Below are 20,119 nucleotides of genomic sequence, written 5' to 3'. Positions count from 1 at the left end.
AATCGGTTGTATAATATTTATGTTTTTTTTTATGTTGATAGGACGATCGAGACAAAATTGCTACCCTTATAGGAGAGACGTTAAAGGACTGTTGTTCCGGCCGTAGTAGTCCGAGTCGAATTTTTCAGCCCTTATCGCATATGCCCCCTCCTACCCAACCGGCGGCCTTGGTGAATGCAGCGTTACCGTTGGCGACGACGGCGGTGGTGGTCAATTCAACACCTACTCAAGTGCCCATGCACTCCACTAGTTAGTAAAACATAGATACTGCCAATGCACTTTCGTATTTCTAAGATGTCAAAGTAAACGTTATTTATCATAACACAGTGTCTAGACTAACTAGACAGACTATCGTGGAAAAAATGCAGGGAGGTAATTAATTAAAAAATGTCGAGATGTTAATTACTAATCCTTGCCCTGTCTGGGATCATTAATTGACATTCAGATGAGTGATAATTCGTAGATAAGCTTATTTAGGCTGCCTGCATTTTTCCGAGCTAGGTTCATGCCTTATTTGGGTTAGTCTACGTCATGATAGAGTTAGAAAGAAGAAGACTGTTAAAAATGCTGGACATTACACTAGTCATGTGACCACGTGTTAATCTGTGATCAGAGCTTCAATGACATAAACGCTGGACTGTTTAATCATAGATTTCATATTGTATGTGATCTGTTTATGATAATTTTTATAACTCCTAGGCCGCGTCGCAGGAATCTGTTCTTTCGTTTCAAAAATGTTTCGTTTTCTGTCAAATACTCGTCGCAAATGCATTATTATTTGCCCCTTGAGACTGATGATGTAATAATTAAGGAAAAAATGTGAATAGTGGTAGTCGTGCAGGACAGGACCAAAATGTGTAAGGTTAGGTTCTACCTAGTGTCGGGAGAGGGACGCTTTAACTAACATTTACGTCAGCTTTTTGTTTCGTCAACGAATTTTTTCCGGGCCTAAATTTTGTTGTTTTCGACTGACGTGAATGACGAGTTGGTTCAGTGGAAGTGATTGTAAATAGGATAATTCTAACAAGTGTATGAAATTGTAGATATTGGATTTTTTATTGAAGAAATTAGAGTAAGGATTATTTATTTGTATAAGAATTAGCTCTGTTAGAGGTCCCGTGTGATAACTCGCTCAAAGTTCTGGATGATGGCTAACCTGTGTATGTTAATAGTCGGTTATGCTTTGCCCATCCAATTCCAGTATAGCCGCAGCAGTCTTTCCGTTAAATTAAAACAATGTTCACACAGCTTCTTCACCGTAAACCTCTTGACAAAACACATTCAGATTATTGTTCTTCCTTAGAAAATCGAACATAACGTGCAGAGATTTTTATTTGTGGACATCCATACGTATTTTCGCTGTTAGTGATATTATAGACTATGATTTTTTATACTTATTTATTTTTCATTTGTTACCCATACCCATCAGTTCATATTGCCATCATAAATTAGCTTGTTTATGATTTAGGTTTAGTCATGCCTCTGCATGTTAGTTCATTATTATTGCTCACATTGAGCAAATGTATATCAAATTCTATATTGAATGCTAACGGAGACTTTGCATTTAAAGCTCCCGCCAAACACGTCAGCGCTGGTTTTCCGATGAGGATTCTTAGGTGAGGTGCACCACACCTCTGGTGCACTCAATCCCAACTCCTTCGATTACATAATTTCATTTAAGTTGTGTTTATTTGTATTGTAATATCACCAATTCTTTATTGTATACCTTATTTAAATAAAGATGCAATACGGACAATTTTGTAACTGTGTATTTTTTTGTTTGTATAAAATTTACTTCTTTATTTATACATATTATAAATTATTTACAATATAAAATATAAGCTCGTATATACACAACTAAAATAGATTAAAATGGACGTGGCGCTGAAACAGTTTCATAATACTGATACAAATCACAAAAACAAGTTTCAACACCTACAATGAAGCACTTTTACACTTTCGTTCCGTTTTGTTGGCTATCGCCGATAGTCACGTGGGTCACAAACGGCCCTCTATGATTACGATTCGGGTGCCGGCCTTGAACAGGTGGTTGCCCTTGCCGTGGAAGAGAGTTTGAATTGACATCTTGGTACATCACAGGTGGATTACTATGCGGTACTGGGGGGTTCCCCCGACGGTTATTAAGCATCGATTGGATACTCTCGTATTCGTAGAAGTTTGAAACGGGCCGAAGTTGGTTGTCGGTGCGGGTCTGGCGTTGCGAATGGTACTGATGCTGCTTTCGACTAGTAAAAAATGGGATTGTCACTAATAGAAAAAATACAAATTGTATGTCGAATGTTAATAACTCGAGGTCACACAAAAAAATCAGTGAGTGACTCGAGTGTATAGGTTGCATGCATCACAATTTTAATACAATATTATTCAACTTTCTTTTTTTTTTTGTTATTGTTTGGAACAAAAGAATTTCGTTACACAACACCTGCAAGCATGCATGCAATTTAACAAAATTAGTCGCAAAGCACAAGAGTGTGTAAGGGGAAAAAAGTGCATACCTTTCTTCCTCCACCTTTAACCTTTGCTGTTGAACTTGCAGACGCATCTGAACTATCTGACTGTCAGATAGCGGATCTTTACGGCTGCGTGGACAAAATACAATTATGACAATAACAACATATAAACATCAAAACATATAAAAACAGATCGTTATGTCATGCAACAAATCAGAGTTAGTAAACAAATGAAATGTGCACAACGTAGAGACATTGAAAGGGGCCCAATATTTCCATAACCTTTGACATTAATTGTGTTGTAGGCTTACCTTAAGTGATTTTGCAGCTCGTTGTAGTTGACGTAATGGGTGAATGGAACGGAATCGGTGATTCCCGACCGGCTGCCAGGCCTACCACCATATTCTCCGAAATTCCCCTAGAACAAATATTTTTATTTATGGCTTTTTCATCAGAGTTACATACTTGTTGTCCATATATCGGCTCTCTATCATCCGATTGGTAGTAAGTGTGTCTCATTCTATGTTCTTGCATTTTCCGTCTCTGTCCTTGTTGATCAACAGTGACGTGATTCCGGTATTTGACAGGTGGCGCCACTGAATTTTCCGGAATCACTTGGACCTGTTCAGCATGTCGGTGCACAAAGCCGTGCCTTTGATACAACGGTTCTCTCTGTTGTTGTATCATCTGTTGTGCACGTTGTTGTTGTTGCTCCTGGCTGGAATTTTCGTGTTGTTGCTGTTGATAATTTTGTTGTTCTGCTTGTTGTTGTTGTTGATTGTTGTTAGCATTGGGATCAAATTCGTTTGTCGGATGATAATGTTGTATATCAATGTTGTTAAATTCCATTTTCCGGTGTTTTCCAAACCGGAACATTGAACCAATGCCTTTTAACAAACTCGGTTTCTTTTTTCCGGATTTGTGTTTACTATCAAGGGCTGCATTAAGAGAAGATTGACGTGGGGCTCCTCTCACATTGTTAAAACCATCAATTTCACGCTCCTCCATTGGACCATCAAGCAACCAATGTTTCTTGGCACCTGAAAATCAACCAATCAGACAATAGCAAGTGACATTTGACACGAATTACTTATTTCTGATTGGTGGTTCGGGTCTACAATGTGTTTATCGACAGCTGCCCTAAAACTCTCCTCACAGCCCCGTCCTCGAATCACTTTAAGGGCCCCCGAGGGGCCTCTGTAGCTATAAGCCGGGTCACCCTCTTCTTGCATCTGTATCTAAAAATTCCAAATTTAAGGTTTCACTCAATCACAAATATTGACAGTAAAATTGATTAAAAAGTATAAATAAAATTGAGATTTTTCAGACTCTGTCGTTCGATTATTTATCATAATAATGATGACCATTTAATGAAGATAAATTTTCTGAGAAAACGGTAGCGATAGAAAAATAATTAGCTGAAAAAATGATTAAATCAAACTCACCTCTTGCACCATGGTTTGTAACGATTCAAGACTAGACGACTTCTTCATCCCCAATGAAGGTCCCAATTGACCCAATTTGTCCGCATCTGTTAAAACAACAAATTAAGACACATACACACACCAGTAATAAGACTTCAGCCTTACATTCAGGATGTTCAGATGACCGATTAACACTTATAACAGACTCCACAGACCCAACTCTGACTAAATTAGCTACAGAATGAATGAAAAATCAATTAGCACAAACACAAAGAGTTTTTGTTAGTACACAACAGAACTTACTGTTACCATCCTTACTTTTTCTCTCTTCGCGTAGTTTCTTCGTCCGTTGGTAGGTATCTGTATTTTTCGCATCTAAGGTTGCGTGCCGTTTCTCTGACATACTCTGCCTCCCAAAAGCATCCCGGGAGAATCCTTGGGGATTTTCGAGGGATAACTGGCTGGCATACGTCGCGTCTGTCCCTTGAATGGTGGTTTGAGAGTTGGAATCGGTGCTTTTATTATCCGAAACATTTGCTTTCCCGTCAGGTTCGTGATCATTCCGGTTTTCGGGAATGCTGCCATTGGATAAATTCATCTTGTTGGTCATATGGACATTGATTCTGCAAGCACGAACGTAGTGAGTGACTCAAATCGAAAAAGAATACAAACCGAGAATTTTGATGCGTTAGAACTCTTGAACCGTACTCATCCTCGATCAGGATTGGCTCAGCTGGGGCTAAACTTAGAGTGGTACTTGTCATATTGCCGTACGAGTTGTTAGCGGAGGCCAACATGCTGTTACTCCAAGTGTCATGAGTTGCCTAAAAATGTATTTTTAGTACAGCTAAACGTGAATAAAAGTGGACAAACCTTGTAGTAACTTTCGTTGCGCAGTTGTTTGTTATTTCCAGTCAGCCGGTCTAAAACCGGATTCCATGTGTGCATTTGCGAGACATTTTGCATTTGTTTCGCCTCGACGCCATTTTGATTCGGGTTAAAAATGACTGTATTTGTRGAACTGCCGCTAGCACCGGAATTGTTACTATGTGATGGATCCGTATCATTGGAATTTGAGTTCGAGTGAAATAATTCACCAGAAGAAGACGTATTTAACAAGTTCGGGTCTGATCCTCGACTACTAAAACTCCTGTTAGCGCCCGGACTCGCCGCTCTCCGAGCTATCGTCAGTGTGATGTTCCCCGGAACCGGTCCTTCAGTATGCAACATGGCCTTCCGGAGTGTCTCCATTGCGTCACTATTCGATTGCTGGAGTAACGAAATTCCATTAACGTTGAGCAACTGGTCGTTGGTCCGTAATCGCTTATCACGTGACGCCGCACCTCCATGTATCACACTCTTGATGAATATTCCCAAGTCTTGGGTGCCGCTGGTTTTGCCTTTGACGCTAATCCCTAAACCGGCTTTTTCCGAATCGTGAACTGGGATGTTTAGAGTTAGAATTTCACGGTGTTTCCAAGGAAAAATCATGTCGTCGGTTTTGTCCGGGGGCTAAAAAATTATCGAATTATGCAGAAGAAAACTCATTTATAACAAAAATGTGATATAGCAGATTGGTTTAGTGGCACAATAAACTACACAAGCGGTTAGTTTAAGTGAAACAAATAAAAAACTAAATTACATTGTTCGCAGCCTCTTGAAACTGTGACACGATTTTAGCTACTGAACCGTTCTTTTCGGATCTGTTTTGGAGAGCTTGGAGGTGACTCTGGGGGAGTGGAGGTATGTTAGGTGGTACATCGTTACCATTAACAACCTCGGCCGAGTCTTCCACTTCTTTTTCTTGCTCAGAATCCTAGGTTCATACGGTGGTATTAGATAAAATAAACTACAACGTGCAATAACTAGTTAACTAGAGTCGGCCAGTCATAAAGACATAAATTTAAGATTCACACCAAAAATCTATTCATTTATGGAGCTCCAAAAACATTTTTTACTTTTATGATTTCCTCAGCAAAATTTTGACTTGTAATTCTCGTTTAATGGAAAAAACAATGACTTGAGAATTTTGGTGCATTAAAATTGACTGGTCTACTAATTTATGTAACTACATTTCGAGAAACCACTTACTATTATCCTTGGGAGCGAATTATCGATGACATCCTCTTGCCTCGACACCACTATCCTCACAGTGCTCCCTAGTGGCGCATTCCTCAACACCGCCACAGCCTCGGCTTGACTTTTCCCTGTCATTTCAACCCCATTTACCTCCAAAAGCCGATCCCCGATTTTAAGTCTACCATCTTCGACTGCAGCCCCTTTCGGGATGATATTCTTGATATAAATCGGACAATTCCCACCAGCGGGATTATCCCTTGTCGTTATACTAAATCCCAACCCGTGTGGGCCTTTAATTAAATCTATTTCATATTTACGGCCGATTTTCCGCGTGTTTGCGCTTAGAAAAGTTTTAAGATTTTTTGAAATTGCGGGTACTTTTTTAGTCGGCGAGACTGTCGCTACTTTAGTATTTGTACTTTCTGCAAATGCTGGATTATTTGATGTTTGAGGGTTGATGACGTGCAACTCACGTTTCTGCTCGCATTCTACCATCGAGACGTTTTCCTTGTCTTCAGGAAACCTAGGATAAATGGGGGCTGGAGGTTTCCGGAGACTGTCTAAACCGGAATTTTTGATAACTTTCAGTCTTAATTCTGGCGAATTTAAGTAAAGTTTGAAGATGTCTTGCACCCTTGAAGCAAATTTTCAATAAAACCCTCAACATAGCTCATAACTTACCTTTGAAATGGCATATTTAATAAATTTTCACCGTTTATTTCGATTATTCTATCATAAATTGCCAATCTTCCGTCACGGTCTATCCTTTTCCCGGGTTCAATTCCTTGAACCAGGAGACCTCGATCCTTTCCTAACCTATCATAATCTGGAACAACATGGATCCCAAGTGGTCCAGGCTCATTCCGAATTACTATAAGCTCGGCACTGGAAAAAAAAATTAAAAACACCATCAATCTAACCCTTGACCTTTACTTGTCACTCGGAGGTGGAGGACTAGTTGAATTATTCGCCTGCCCTAAAGGCTCCTTCCTTTTACTCTCTCTCGGTAACGAAGTACTCGCCCTTGACTGGGCCGCTCTTTCGGCGGCTTCAGCCCATCGATATCCAGCACCATCCCCCAGAAATTGCATCGAAAGTCGATTACTTCCATCCCTCCTCCTGAAACCTGCGTTTGTCCCTTCTTCCTCCTTCGAGTCTTCATTCCAATCGTTACTGTTATAACCAATTTGGGGTGGTTCCAAGATTAGGGGTGCAGCGCTCCACCTTTTTGGGTGTTCAGGTGGTGCGGGTGGTCCTACTGGGAGTTGATTAAGGGCAGGTTCGCTCCCTCGACGCACTTGGAGGGCTCCGGGGACTCCCAAGGCGATTTGTTCGCCGGTGACTTCGATGTCTGTTCTCGGATAGTTGGGGCCGTATTTGTGTTCGCCATCCTAGTTTTTATTTTAATTAGAATGTTACGAATTGTGAAATAATAAATGAATTTARAACACTCGCAATTGTAAATTGTTTCAGTCTCATTTATTGTGTTGCAATTTTTTAATAGTGTGAGTGGTAATTTTGCAAGAGGAGTGTTTGAGTCAATGGAAATTATTTTTTCGGGTATGTTGCACGCTCGAACATTCATTATTTTCATAGAACACACAATTGTGTCAGTAGTTCTGTTGCTATAGCAGGTCTAACACGATTTACTGGCCTTAGTTTTACAGAAATCTAGTAAAAGATACTAAAATCCTAACAGATTTTAGATTAATCAACTCAGGTTAAAGTTAAACAAGCTGACGTCTTTTCTCTTATTTAATTGCAATAACACACTTTCATAAAAAAAAAACATTTTTGATTTACTTATTTTGAAAGCAAAGCGTAAGTTTTTTTTTACAAAAAGATTTATGAAGATGACACTTAGATAGAGTCGTAAAGTTTAAAGTCTAAAGTGATAATAAAAAATTAAACAAAAATTTTACAAGTTTAGTTCGAAGCAATTTGCCATCACTCATGGTAGAGTAAAACCTGCCAATTCTTTATATTTTTGCTTCGTCGCTTATTATTTATTCTTCAAATGTTTCTTATATTATTTAAATTTTAATTTTTCTATTGTACTCACTTGGATACATCTACTCATTATTTCACGGTTTATTATTTTTTCTATTTCAATATAGTTTTTGTTTTAAATTTTATTTTTGTCCCAGTTGTTTTTTTTTCAAGTTTTTAAATTGGTGCATACATATTTTTCTATTTCGGTGTTAGAATAAGTCTATTCCAGCACCCAAATGACGTCATTTGCGTGCTGGAATAAGTCGTTCGCGGTAATTTAATTTTAGTGACGGAATTTCTTCACAATTCATTTTCAAATGTGAAAATAAGAATAATTTTTATTTTTTACAGCCGCCTAAAATTATTCCACACATAAATGTCGCCAATCGTCGCAAAATTCTCTAGAAAAAAAAAATTAACTTTCGTTTTTTAATTTATAAAATGATATAAAGTGGCGAAATAGAAAAAATAGTATAAAGCACTTGTTGCAGAAGGTTCTTCAAGCACTCGTTTGTTCCTCAACTCGCCGCTACGCGGTTCGTTTCTGAATTTCAAATTTGTGCTTGAATACATACCTTCTGCAACTTGTACTTTAATATACTATTCTTCTAATTTTTTGTTTTGAGTATGATTTTTAATTTTTTTAATATGATTTTTTTTGTTCTTTTGTATTTTAACTTTAAGTTCAGCATTTCTTTTTCTTTTTTTTTTTTATTAGTCTGTTATTACAGATTATCAGTTAAGGCTTTTTGTTTTACGTTTCTACGTATTGCTGCGGGGGTGGGTGAATTGCGCTCAGTTTTAGAAACAAGTATAATGGGACTAATAAGGGTCGCTAATCCTTTAGGTGAACTGCGCTCAGTAGCATCACAACGGGGTACCCACCCATGGGTTGGTGCTTCGAACTTTTAGGGAGCACATTTGACATTATTCTCTGGGATGCGACTTCTGAAATACCCTGTATTAAAAGGTATGTTTTAATTAAATAAAAAATATTGAAAGAGAAATAGATCGAACCACTTTTGTCAAATGTCTATCTTATAAGTTTGACCGAATTTTTTGAAACAGTATTATGTATAGTTGTGTTCAGTAAATGTAAATAATAACCTATTTCGTTTTTGTTTATTTCGAAATACAAAGTACATTTTTGCAACTAGTTCATTCCTATTTTCACTAGCCTCGGAATTTAATTTTTAATAATTTAATTTTTTACATCACGCTGAGACATATCGACCAGCCTGAGCATTGGGAGTAACGCAACGCAGGTAAGTAAAAATTTTCTGAGCGCAGAAAATTAAAATGCCGTGCTTGAAGTGAGCGCAATTTACCTGCACCCATTGCTGCTTAGGCTTGTTTCTGCTTATTCACAGCTGTGAAGTTGAAAACTAATTAATTTTGAAAAATATTATTTTGATTTACAAAATGTTTCAGATCTTCTCTTAACATTGTAACAATTGAGAAGTTTTTCGAGCATTATTTGATGTACAACCGGAYACAAAAAAAAGGGCAGGCCAGTTTTTTCTATGAGTCAAAAGTCATAGAAAATTRTGACTTTGAATTGAATCATTTATTGWAAAATACATAATTTTGGAATCAATTAACCAGCATTTTCAAAACTTATCACTTTTTAATGTCTTGCAACAGTAATTCGTGTTAATTATTTATATTAATTCCATCGACCTGAGTATGCACACTCCATTAAAATAATAATTCCACTAGTCTGCAATCAAATAATAATTTAGAATTAACTACTAATTAAAATTATAATTTATGAAAATTTTGAACCTCGCATGAAAACAGCAATTTTTAATGTCGTGCGAATTGCAATTAGTAATTACCTAGTAAAATATGATGGTAGTTTAGCCTACTGGAATTCAAAATTACTTTAATTACACGTCGGCAACTTTTATTCTTTTGACTGCAATCTCAGCAATTAAGTGATCAAGACCTTTGAATTTTTCGAGTTTCGATGTATTTTTCTAATAATTTTCAATGGTTGCATCGTTTCGTATGACTTGTAACATGCGAGTGTTAATCTATTGATGAAACCGCGATAACTCACATGGAATATGTCGGGGCTGCCCGTTCCTACTGAACTGCCACTGGCCCCGTCACCGCCTCCGTGTTGGTGTGTTCCATCGCCGTCTTCGAAATTCGCCAATATTTGTTCTCTGTCGTCGACGACATCGCTCAATCGATCATCCGGATCTAAGATGCCGCCGCCTTGAGATTGCAAGTTGTGTACGGACACCCAGGAGTCTGAACCCTGGAACGAATTAATTATGGTTTAGACGAGAAACGAAGACAAAGRTGAAGGAAAAAAATTGTGAAYAACTTTCACGTCTGCTGACTATGGCCTTGTAAATGTCGGTTCGAGTACCTGTTGGCAACAATGAACGGGAGCCATTTGAGGATTTTATGCTTGMTACGGGTAAGTAATGAATGCAGGTGAGGCAAGAAGAGGAAAGTGGAGTCGAGAATAAGTTATACCATCATGGGAAGATTACTATAATTCCTCGGAAGGCGCATGGGGCATTAGTGGTGTATGCAATATGTCGAAGAAACTAATAAAAGAGTTGAAAAACAATTTCAGACATTTTTTTCTATTCAAATAGTATATCTTCTATAGAAAACAGAAAATTTTCTTTATTCAAATAAAGAAAAAGAATGTAATACATTGAAACCGCACTAGCAAAAGAAAGACGCTTTAAATTGGTAAATAAAAAATAGTGATTACATTTTTGCAGTAATAACGCGTATTTCTAAAAACTTTATAGGTGTTAAAACTTATCAGCTAAATAATCAACGCGTTAATGGTGGGTATATAAGAAGCCAATTGCGCCAAATTTTTCACAATTTGTTATGTTACACACTTCTTTAGGTAATGTCAAAATGAAGTTATTTTTGGTAGTGCTATTGATTGTTTGTGTTTTGCAACTCACTTACGTTTTTGCATGGAAAAACAGAAAATGTAAGTGTTTTTATTGTTGGAAACTYTACAWCTTAATTGTTTATTAAATTCTTATAGCGTTCCCAAATGAATGTAGACATAAAGAGTATGGTGTTTTCAAAATTGGTCAAAGTAAACTACACCACAAAAAATGTGCAGTGGTGATATGCAGGTCTACCGGAAAATTAACCAGTCTCCAGTACCAAAACATCATATTGTTTTTTATTTTTTAATTTATTTTATTTTAGCTGCAATGCACACGCCAAGGCTGAAAAGGGATGTAAGATGCGCAAGGGAGATAGGGAAAAACCCTTTCCAGACTGTTGCCCAAAGCCCTCATGTCCCAATAAATACTAATAAATTATTTAGTTCAGATTAAACATTTTTGAGAAAACTGAAAAAAAAACAAACTGCCAAAAATAGTATTTTAGGGATTCATTGAAGTCCCTAAAATGAGTTTTTTTTTTTTAAAATAATTAATAATATAATAATATAATAATAATATAATAATTATTTTCGGTACTATTTTGTGCTTTTGGGAGCTTCAACAAAAAAAATTTGTTTGTAACATGTATCCAAAAAAAGTTATTACAGATTCATCTGCTATTCCAGACTCAGCTTAGCCTCGCCTCGTCCGAAAAACTGTATTTGAGGTATCTGTGTATGTATGTAGCAAAAATAACTATTTTGGGTTTTATTTCAAAGACCTGTGATGTCATTGTTTCCGTTTAAATGTAAACTAATATTTTGCAATCAGTTCTCACATWTTCATTTAGTTAAAAATAATAAATTAACAATCAAAGAGATGATAGAACTCAAAAATAAAAAAAAACGATATACAAACTGTAGAAATTGGGACGAAAACATTATTTATTTATAAGAAGGCCTCCAAAACCGTGAAACACGAAATACACTGTATTATACTAGTATTATTGTGCTTAAAAAACATAAAAAGCATGTCACTGAAAAGTTTACACAAGACCACACAAATGCGTTTCAAATATCTTTTGAAGAAAGTAGACCGTCCCTCCTTGTAAAAGTGAACCATCAAACACTATTATCTCAATTAATTTTTACCTTGCTGATAATGGCTCGACGGATATCCTACAACACTTTACCTTTCCTAAAGAGCAATTTACACACATTTTTATGTTGCAATGTAAACTTTCGCGATAATTATTGTTTTCCATCCAAAAACATTCCATTAACAATCTAAGATGATACATTATGTAACAAATTAACAATAAAAGACGTCACGCGATTTGGAAAACTCCAACATTTCGTACAATTAAAGGGCATACAACTCTCCCACGCACCAAAGCGAAACAAATTTATTTATCACGAGTTTTATCAACTACACTAATGCGTCTCWTGGTATGCATTTTRGAGATWCTGGGTGTAATTATATCGGCCCATTTTTCTTTTAGGTTGAGATAGTGTGAAAATGTGTGAGTGCCGTGTTCYGAGATTARCGATTAYCCTAAGTGGTTACAAGTGTTGTTATTTTTTATCCCCGGGATCCSGATCGAAAGCTCAATTTTTCACAATTATAKCCCTGCTTTCCTGCAATAAGCAACTATGTCAAAGTGAAATTAGACGTCTTCGACTTTCATCTTATCGTGGGAACGGAACACTTATGATAATTGACATGAGCATTATTCGAGGGAATAAAGATGTTTAAAAACAGGTGGATTATTTTATTCTATTTTGATACGCCACTGGAGTTTATGACATTCCAAAGACGACAGAGATCACTTTCATGAATTCAAATGCCACATGATTGATTTAATTTGCATTTTGTGTCGTAATTTTCAAGGTGAAATTCGGTTTCACTGCCAAAGATGTTTTTGTTTACTTTGGGAAGATTTTTAATTCAGGTGCAAAATTTAACGGCCGGCTAATGGCCCATTTTCCGGTGTAATAAGGAGTAATTAGAGTTTTTACGAAAATTTGCCTATTTTGAACCTTGAACGGCAGACTTTTACCGTTGAACTAATGTTTTATTTCTATCTTCACTAACAATTATTAACCTGCAATAGAATTAGAAAAATAAATTGTTTTGTATTCTTGTGACTTTTGTGTTCCTAAATAATCGCTGGTATCAAAATATGTTCAAAATTGCGGTAGGTAGTCACCATACGAAAGCAATTTAAAATAAATAAGGCATTACGATTTTGTTTAAGTTTTTTGATTTGTTAAGGTTACGACTTTATACAGGGTGATTCAAAAGTATCTGACCCAATCTCGAACGATGATAAGACTTTCAGCTAATAATCATAAAAATGAATGCAGATTTTTTCAAGCTTTGTTTTCTAAGAAAAGAACGGTAACTGATAGAACTGACAATTTCCATATCATTATGTAGGCACTTTGGCTTTTTTGTTTCTGATGTCGGAATTAATTTATTGTTGAATTTTCTAGTTTGTGAAATMMTTTGTATACCATAAGACACAAATTAGTSATTTTTTTCAACAAGTATCTGTTTAATGTTGTAAGATTTTTTTCCGCTAACTAAATTCATGATATAAACGATCAAAAACAACCCAAAGACCTAACCTTTGAGGAACTAGGTATATCTCGTGAAAAAAGACTCAAACAATATTTTGTCTTGGAAACTTGTAACTCAGTTGAATGTCTTTCAATCAGGTGTGGTCCAAGATTTTTGAGTCACCCTGTTAGATGCATATGTATTTTAATTCAGTTAAACAATTTTAGAATTTTACTGTTTAATGTCACATCAATGCAAAAATAGCCAGTTTATAAGCACACAAATAAATAAAATGGAAATAAAAAATAAACTTAATACGGTGGTACTGGTAGGTCAAACTATTCAAGGGTTAATAACTTTATTACAATTAGAATTTCTAAATGTCAGTTTCCATATTCTTTTGAATAACAGTAAATTTTTGAATGAAATAATAAAAAATATATGATTTTTGTTCATTAAAAAGGATCTAAATTACACAATTGTTCATTAAATTACTGCCTTAAAATAATATTAATCTTTCATTGTTATTCATTATTCAGAAGTGTTGAAACAACTAAGGTTTTTTTTATGATAACAAAATGATAGTGTTGAAAAAAGAAATAAAAAAAATGCAAAAATAAATGCAATGTAACAATAAAAAACAATAACACTTTTACTCACAAATCTTTTTTTCTAAATCAGATAACTGCCACTTCCGTACCAATTAATTAAATTAACAAATCTAGTCCACTACCAACATCCGACCACCGAATTCTCCTAAATCGTGTCACTTTTCCTCGTCCAATTAATACCAAAATCCATACAATAGATTATTATTCGAAAGGAAGACGAAACTTAGCCTTGGGCACACCGAAATCAAGTTCAAAGTGAAAGTGCCACGATGTAGACTACATAGTGGCCAATTTTCTGCCCAGACATTATTGAAAAGCATCTCACTTTCTTTTCAAGGTCTTTCAACCCGATTCGAATCAATAAACGTGAAATGAATGAAAAYTCAATTTGCGAGCGATTTTAATAAAATTAGGTTTGTGGGACGTATGACAAGAAACYACCATAAAATTATTGTTAAAGAAGAGGCAAGTTATTGCCTTGGTGGTTTTCGCACGTGAATTTACATACAACGAAGTGAAAAAACGAACAAACAATAATCTAATGAATTTTTCAAAAAGTGGCTATTAAAAGCGAATTACGCGACTTGTTTCCTGATAAAATTACATACTTGTTAATTGAGTATTTTAGTTAAAAAAATGGCGCTATTAGTGCTATCGTAATTTTTGAATTAATTGCTTCGAATAAATAATTACAGGTTTGTGAATTTTGAAATGAAAATTCCCGTTAGCAAACTGATCAAAAATTCTAATATAATATGCAGACATTGTGTAAATTCTCGTTTTTGCACAATTATAACGGAAAATACAATATTTATGTGATTGGTTGTAAATCCAGAATAGTACTCTAGACCTTGTAAGTGATTAGTATTTTTATTAAGTAAAGAAATTCCAAATCAAGTTTTTTTCTAAACAAATTACTGAACTGTTCATGGCAGATGGACGACAATAATTAGTTCTTGTACCTTGAGCGTTTTTCCATTATGATAATTTTGCATGCGAACCAATTAAATGGAAAACAATAAAATCAAGAATAAAATTTATTATGTTCCGAGTAATTGCCAATGGAGAGCAATTAGTTATTCCATTTGAAAAAAAATCTCTTCATTTCACAGTACTTGGTTAAATGAACTTCACGATATTTGTAATGATTAACGATTAATAAACGACACTACCTTCGAAGGCAAACCAGGTTATAAAGCAAATAAGATATTTTTATTAGTCGACGTTGATATTAAATACCGACTTTTATTATCAGTTAATAACACTGGACTGATATTGCATCTATCGATTTGTTTAGAACAAAAAACATTATTATGTGTAATTTATCACGACAAAATATTTTTTTTAAATAACTCTTCAATGAGAAGAAATTTCCATTACCCTGCGAGCGAGTCACGAAACGACTCAATATGGAGTTTCACTAAATTGCATCAATTTTGATAATAAATTGTGACAAATCGGTAACAACCATTGAGAGAAATTGTGTTCCGCTTTAACACAATTTTAATTTTTTATGGAAAAAATTACTAAGAATTGAGGAAGTATGTTCTTCAAACAATGCTTTCTTGGAATTTGAACTGATAAGCTAAGCTAGGTGTAAAAATGCAATCAAATATGTTTTACGTAACAAATGCATAATGCTGGAAAATGCCCGAGTCATAGTCGACAATTGCAGGCGTAACAGAATCGTAAAATTAATTGTCATTGGTGACTGTTATTGCTTTAAAGTCATTTATTTAAGTAAATTTTTGACAATTTGTAAGTGTATGCAAGAAAATGTAATAAATATACAGATTGATACAGTCACATTCAAAAGTGGTCGTCACTGTCACATTTTGGCATCATGAAGTTTGGTAATTTGTCATCAAATCAAAAATGTAAATCACTTATTATTTATTAATTTTTGAAATGACATTGTCGACCACTTTTTTTTTAATTTGACTTTACATCCAAATTTTAAAACGTTCATATAGGTAGAAAATAAAACAACNCACTTGAATTAAATTAAATCGAACGATTGTTTATTGTATGTATGAATTTTACTTGGAATTTTATTTTTGTCCGTGTTATAACCTTAAAGCAGATTCTGACAGCCAGGTGACATTCTCCGTCAGTTTTAATTCTAATACTTGCCACTTGGAGCTCCACTTGACGAACTTTTTTTTCAAGGTCAGGATTTATTTTTCTTATGGGCTAGTATAGGAGCGTTATGGCCGTATCGGAACGAAGTGGAGATAGATACAGTTGGCCGTGAAAACAACTAAGGGTAGACTTCTAGGGATTTTTAGTAACTATCATTATCTGAAATATTTGTCAAAGATGTCAGTACCARCTATTGTTTTTTAAAAAGCTTTTTTAATTAAGTTTTTAATTGAAATTTTTAATTTAAAAAGTTCCATTTGAAAAAAAAAATCGCTTACAACTAGTTATCTATYTCTATATTTTGTTTCAATAGTAATTGTGTTTAATGTCCAATTTGTTAAAATGTGCTAATAAATAAAAGACTCATAGCTGACTACATTTTTAATAAACATCCTACATAATTATTCGATGGAAAAATGAGAAATGATAAACCACAATTTTAAAACAACGTTGTCGAAGTTTGATTACTCCTTTACCAACTTAAAAAAAAAAACACTTAGAACACCCCTGATTGTGTACTCCTTCAAATACAAACAGTGTGTCCCCGGATAGGTGAAACGACTCTAGTACAGATGAAAAATTTTCGATTTCATTTTTTGGGATACAGTCCTCCTTGGTTAAAAAATAATTTCTAACTTTCCTAGCGCAAACTATTTATTTTTTTTAACTTTTGAGGACAATTTAAAATTAGTCGGACTAAAAAATAGTATTTTTCACACACAAAAAACATGCACTTGCAAAATGATAGTTTCTGGCCTTGTGATACAAATAACTATTTTTTACTTCAAACAATAATTCACATTATTTAGGAAACACTCTGAATAACATAATACATATTAAGAAATCAAGATTGTATCTGAAAAGGTATGTCTGTTTTTGAACTAAGTGCACGTGAAACGGCAAAATGGGCTGGAATTAGTCGCAGACGTATAATAATAGGACCGTTAACGGCCTTTTTTGGAGGTAAAACATAAATTTAGTTATTAAAATCATCATTTTTTTGATCTTACCTTTCTTTCGACTTATCATTTTATTTGACGTTTCACAGACATACGTTTTCAAATTCAAAGATGACTCGATCTCTCGAAATAATAAAATAATGGATTTCAAAAATTTCAGTAAAAGCATTCTTTTCTAGAGGTATTTGAAGATTCCTTATCTATGAGAAACATTTCGAACTGACACCTGTCTAGAGCTAGATCGAAGAAAATATTTTTGGAATACAGGTAAGGTCCGTCCATGATGGCAGGTATTTTAAGCTTCCATCACGGCTATAAAATGAAAGAAATGGGGCAGAACTCGACATCCGACCCTTCAAAAGAATAGTTCAGATTTTGAAGGGAAAAATAGGACAAATGTTAGCAATGCCCCTGAACATTGAGGTTTTTTATAGTTTTTTTCTCATTTTCTTAATTTGTCATTAAAACTTTCTAGCATACATTTCCAATTACCAATCAATTGGCGAGATTAAGTACAATGGCCAACGTGGGTAAACAGTCCATTGTCATGGTCATTGACTATCAAGGACAAAAACAAAAGCTTGTGACTTAAACACCAAATAAACTATTTTATATCTGCATTTCCACATACAAACAAGTGAACGATCCCGTATGTCGGTCGATTTAATTTCAAAAAATTCCAAATACAGTTAGCGCAAAACTGGGCAAAACTCTACCTCTTTGCACTTTTCGCGACTCAGCGAAGACCTAGTAATGGAAATCCTCGTCGTTGCTCTTCCTGGTACATTCCTTTGTAGTTTTTCGACGTTATAAGTCTGCCTCCACCCGAATAATTGCACGAGTTTTTCGGCCACTTCCGTACACTTAGGTACGGCATTTATCGTCTGACAACTATCGAACATTTCACATCGACATTTTTCCACACARACACATACAATACTTTCGTAATGACGTTTTGCAACGATCAGTTCTGAAAATGATTCGTTACTCCCATTGCACCATAAAACAACAAAGCAGTTTATGAATTTTTCGAAATTTCATTCCTGTCGCATGCAGGAATTTAAAATCTAACTGGAAAATTACATTCACTATGCAATAATGTTGGATGTGATGGTATTTCAAGGGCACGCCCGCAACGATTATTTATCTCCGGCCAAAGATTTAGCACTTGCTGTAACATGGAACTAGTCTACTTGCTGCATTACCGTGACGGTTAAATTACACAAATTCCGAATTAATTTTGCCACCAATGAATACAGAGAGGTTCTGCAATGTTTTGAAAAGTGGCTCGATTAATATCGATAAAATCGGCAAGGTTTTAACACCAGCTAAGTAACGTTAGTCAAAGTCGCACCTAACTGTTCTTAATTTTTAGGCACTTATGCAAATGGTTGTAGTTCAAACGCAAAAAGTAAACATAAAACCATTTTGGTGGACTGCAAAATGAATTAATAATAGAATCGATTAAGTGTGAGTCGAATCCAGAATGAATTTCCGTTGTCTCCATATTTATCATCGATAATGCGCAATTCTTCACACCTTATTATTTATTACCGGTAAAAAATTCGCTTTTCTTAAGATTACTATCATCAAGTCCTTATGGTTTCAAAATTTATGCACGTAACGGCAAATCAAGGTCCGTTAGAATATTTCATAATTATCAGAATCGAATTAAAGCCCAAAACCAATCGACTGATGAAAGGTAGTTCCATTTACGTCAAAAATAAAAATATTAATGTGAGAGTAGTTAAATATTTAAATGAACAATTAAATTTCAAATTAGGCGTGCCATTATGCAAAATCGCAAAAACAATCTCATTAGATGAATTAAGAAGGTTAAATGAATTCATTGAACAAAAAGGAAGCCGAGATTCATTTAGTGGCGGAAATATTTCGTCTGATAGCGATTTTAGAAATTCCACAGTTCAAAAAATGATGAAAACAGTCTTTCACATAGAAACTGGTCAATAAGTTTGGTTTCGTTGGTCTATCAAATAATTTAGAACATTTGATATGTTTGAAATAATTTTACGAATTTTTTAAAAGTCGTTGGATAATTTGGGATTAAACACCGTAGCTAAAGATGACAATTTTACCACAAGGTAAAGTTTGTGAGTTGAAAAAACAACTTAAGATTTTTAATTCTTTTCAGTCGTTCAGATAGGTTTAGCTGTTTTAAAAAAAATACAATTTTCCTCTATCCTGTTCACTCAACTAATAAAATGAGTTCACAAAAAGAGATCTTACTTTCCTTTAGATATCTCATCAGTGGTACCATTTGAAAAAATTATAAATTGACGAAAAAACATATTTGACTCTACAATAAATGAAGTTATATATTAGATTTTTTGTCCACCAGCTGCTTTAATTCAATATTTTTTTTTAATACTTTAACTGAAAACAATTTAGAGGGGAAATTTCAGATGAGGAAGGTGAAGTGGTTACTGTTTCATTTACTTTACCCACTAGTGTGCAATAATAAATACATACATATTGGCRAAAATAGTACAAAATGTCTCATATAAATTCTCCTCGCTTAATATTTATCATATAATTAATAAGCAGTTATAAAATGATATACGTTATTAAAATAGCAGCTTATAATAAATACTATTTTTGGATACAAATAAAACGCTAAGAGACAATAAAATGAAGAAACAAAAAGAAAGAAGAAGCGRTTATCTCCCTATAATGATCATATTTTCATTAGTACGTATCAGAAATTAAAAGACACGGTTCTAAGCAGTTATATAACTCTTAATTACTGAAGAATTTTCAGAGTTACAGAGGAAATGAAGTACAATTGAAAACACCACGCTTTTTTAAAAACTGTGAGACTGTGAAACCGGCAAAATAAACAATTCGACTTCAAATAAAAAAACAAATAATTATCTATTGGAAAGGTCAAACCGACCTCTTCTTTGATATTCAATTGCAAAATCTTTTGAAACATCTTCAATTGCAAACGACAACTCGAGCCTTTCTACATTTCTACTTCACTTA

General features: G+C 34.6%; 3 protein-coding genes across 10 annotated transcripts in view; 2 read left to right on the top strand and 1 right to left on the bottom strand.

Moving 5' to 3' along the window:
- Positions 1–1,764, top strand: part of LOC123015717 (nuclear receptor-binding protein homolog) — a 34,839-nt gene extending 33,075 nt beyond the window's left edge. The window contains exon 10 of the mRNA XM_044415609.1: positions 42–1,764. Within this exon, the coding sequence (XP_044271544.1) occupies positions 42–254 (213 nt within the window). The 3' untranslated portion in view covers positions 255–1,764. The remainder of the gene's footprint in view (positions 1–41) is intronic.
- Positions 1,752–20,119, bottom strand: part of LOC123015715 (partitioning defective 3 homolog B-like) — a 41,484-nt gene continuing 23,116 nt past the window's right edge. For 2 of the 8 annotated variants that reach the window (XM_044415604.1, XM_044415607.1), the window contains exons 2-17: positions 10,029–10,232; positions 6,908–7,365; positions 6,656–6,859; positions 6,448–6,608; positions 5,987–6,405; positions 5,538–5,711; positions 4,769–5,407; positions 4,568–4,719; positions 4,199–4,518; positions 4,061–4,129; positions 3,917–4,002; positions 3,562–3,709; positions 2,937–3,511; positions 2,783–2,889; positions 2,517–2,600; positions 1,752–2,246 (exon numbers count right to left, since the gene is read on the bottom strand). In XM_044415604.1, the coding sequence (XP_044271539.1) occupies positions 1,952–2,246; positions 2,517–2,600; positions 2,783–2,889; positions 2,937–3,511; positions 3,562–3,709; positions 3,917–4,002; positions 4,061–4,129; positions 4,199–4,518; positions 4,568–4,719; positions 4,769–5,407; positions 5,538–5,711; positions 5,987–6,405; positions 6,448–6,608; positions 6,656–6,859; positions 6,908–7,365; positions 10,029–10,232 (4,095 nt within the window). In that variant the 3' untranslated portion in view covers positions 1,752–1,951. Of the gene's footprint in view, positions 2,247–2,516; positions 2,601–2,782; positions 2,890–2,936; positions 3,512–3,561; positions 3,710–3,916; positions 4,003–4,060; positions 4,130–4,198; positions 4,519–4,567; positions 4,720–4,768; positions 5,408–5,537; positions 5,712–5,986; positions 6,406–6,447; positions 6,609–6,655; positions 6,860–6,907; positions 7,366–10,028; positions 10,233–17,832; positions 19,370–20,119 lie in introns of those variants that run through there. The other 6 variants (XM_044415600.1, XM_044415603.1, XM_044415602.1 and 3 more) reach the window with 6 other exon arrangements.
- On the top strand, positions 10,843–11,326 carry LOC123015718 (la1-like protein 13). The gene is made up of 3 exons (XM_044415610.1): positions 10,843–10,937; positions 10,995–11,115; positions 11,165–11,326. The coding sequence occupies exons 1-3, from the start codon at positions 10,859–10,861 to the stop codon at positions 11,271–11,273; spliced, it is 309 nt and encodes a 102-aa protein (XP_044271545.1). The 5' UTR covers positions 10,843–10,858; the 3' UTR covers positions 11,274–11,326.

This window comes from Tribolium madens, unplaced genomic scaffold (genome assembly GCF_015345945.1).
Source record: "Tribolium madens isolate multiple individuals breed KSU strain unplaced genomic scaffold, Tmad_KSU_1.1 Scaffold_19;HRSCAF=116;Tcas5.2_LG9, whole genome shotgun sequence".
In the NCBI taxonomy this organism is placed as follows: Eukaryota; Metazoa; Arthropoda; class Insecta; order Coleoptera; family Tenebrionidae; genus Tribolium; species Tribolium madens.
This window is presented reverse-complemented; position numbering and strand designations above follow the sequence as displayed.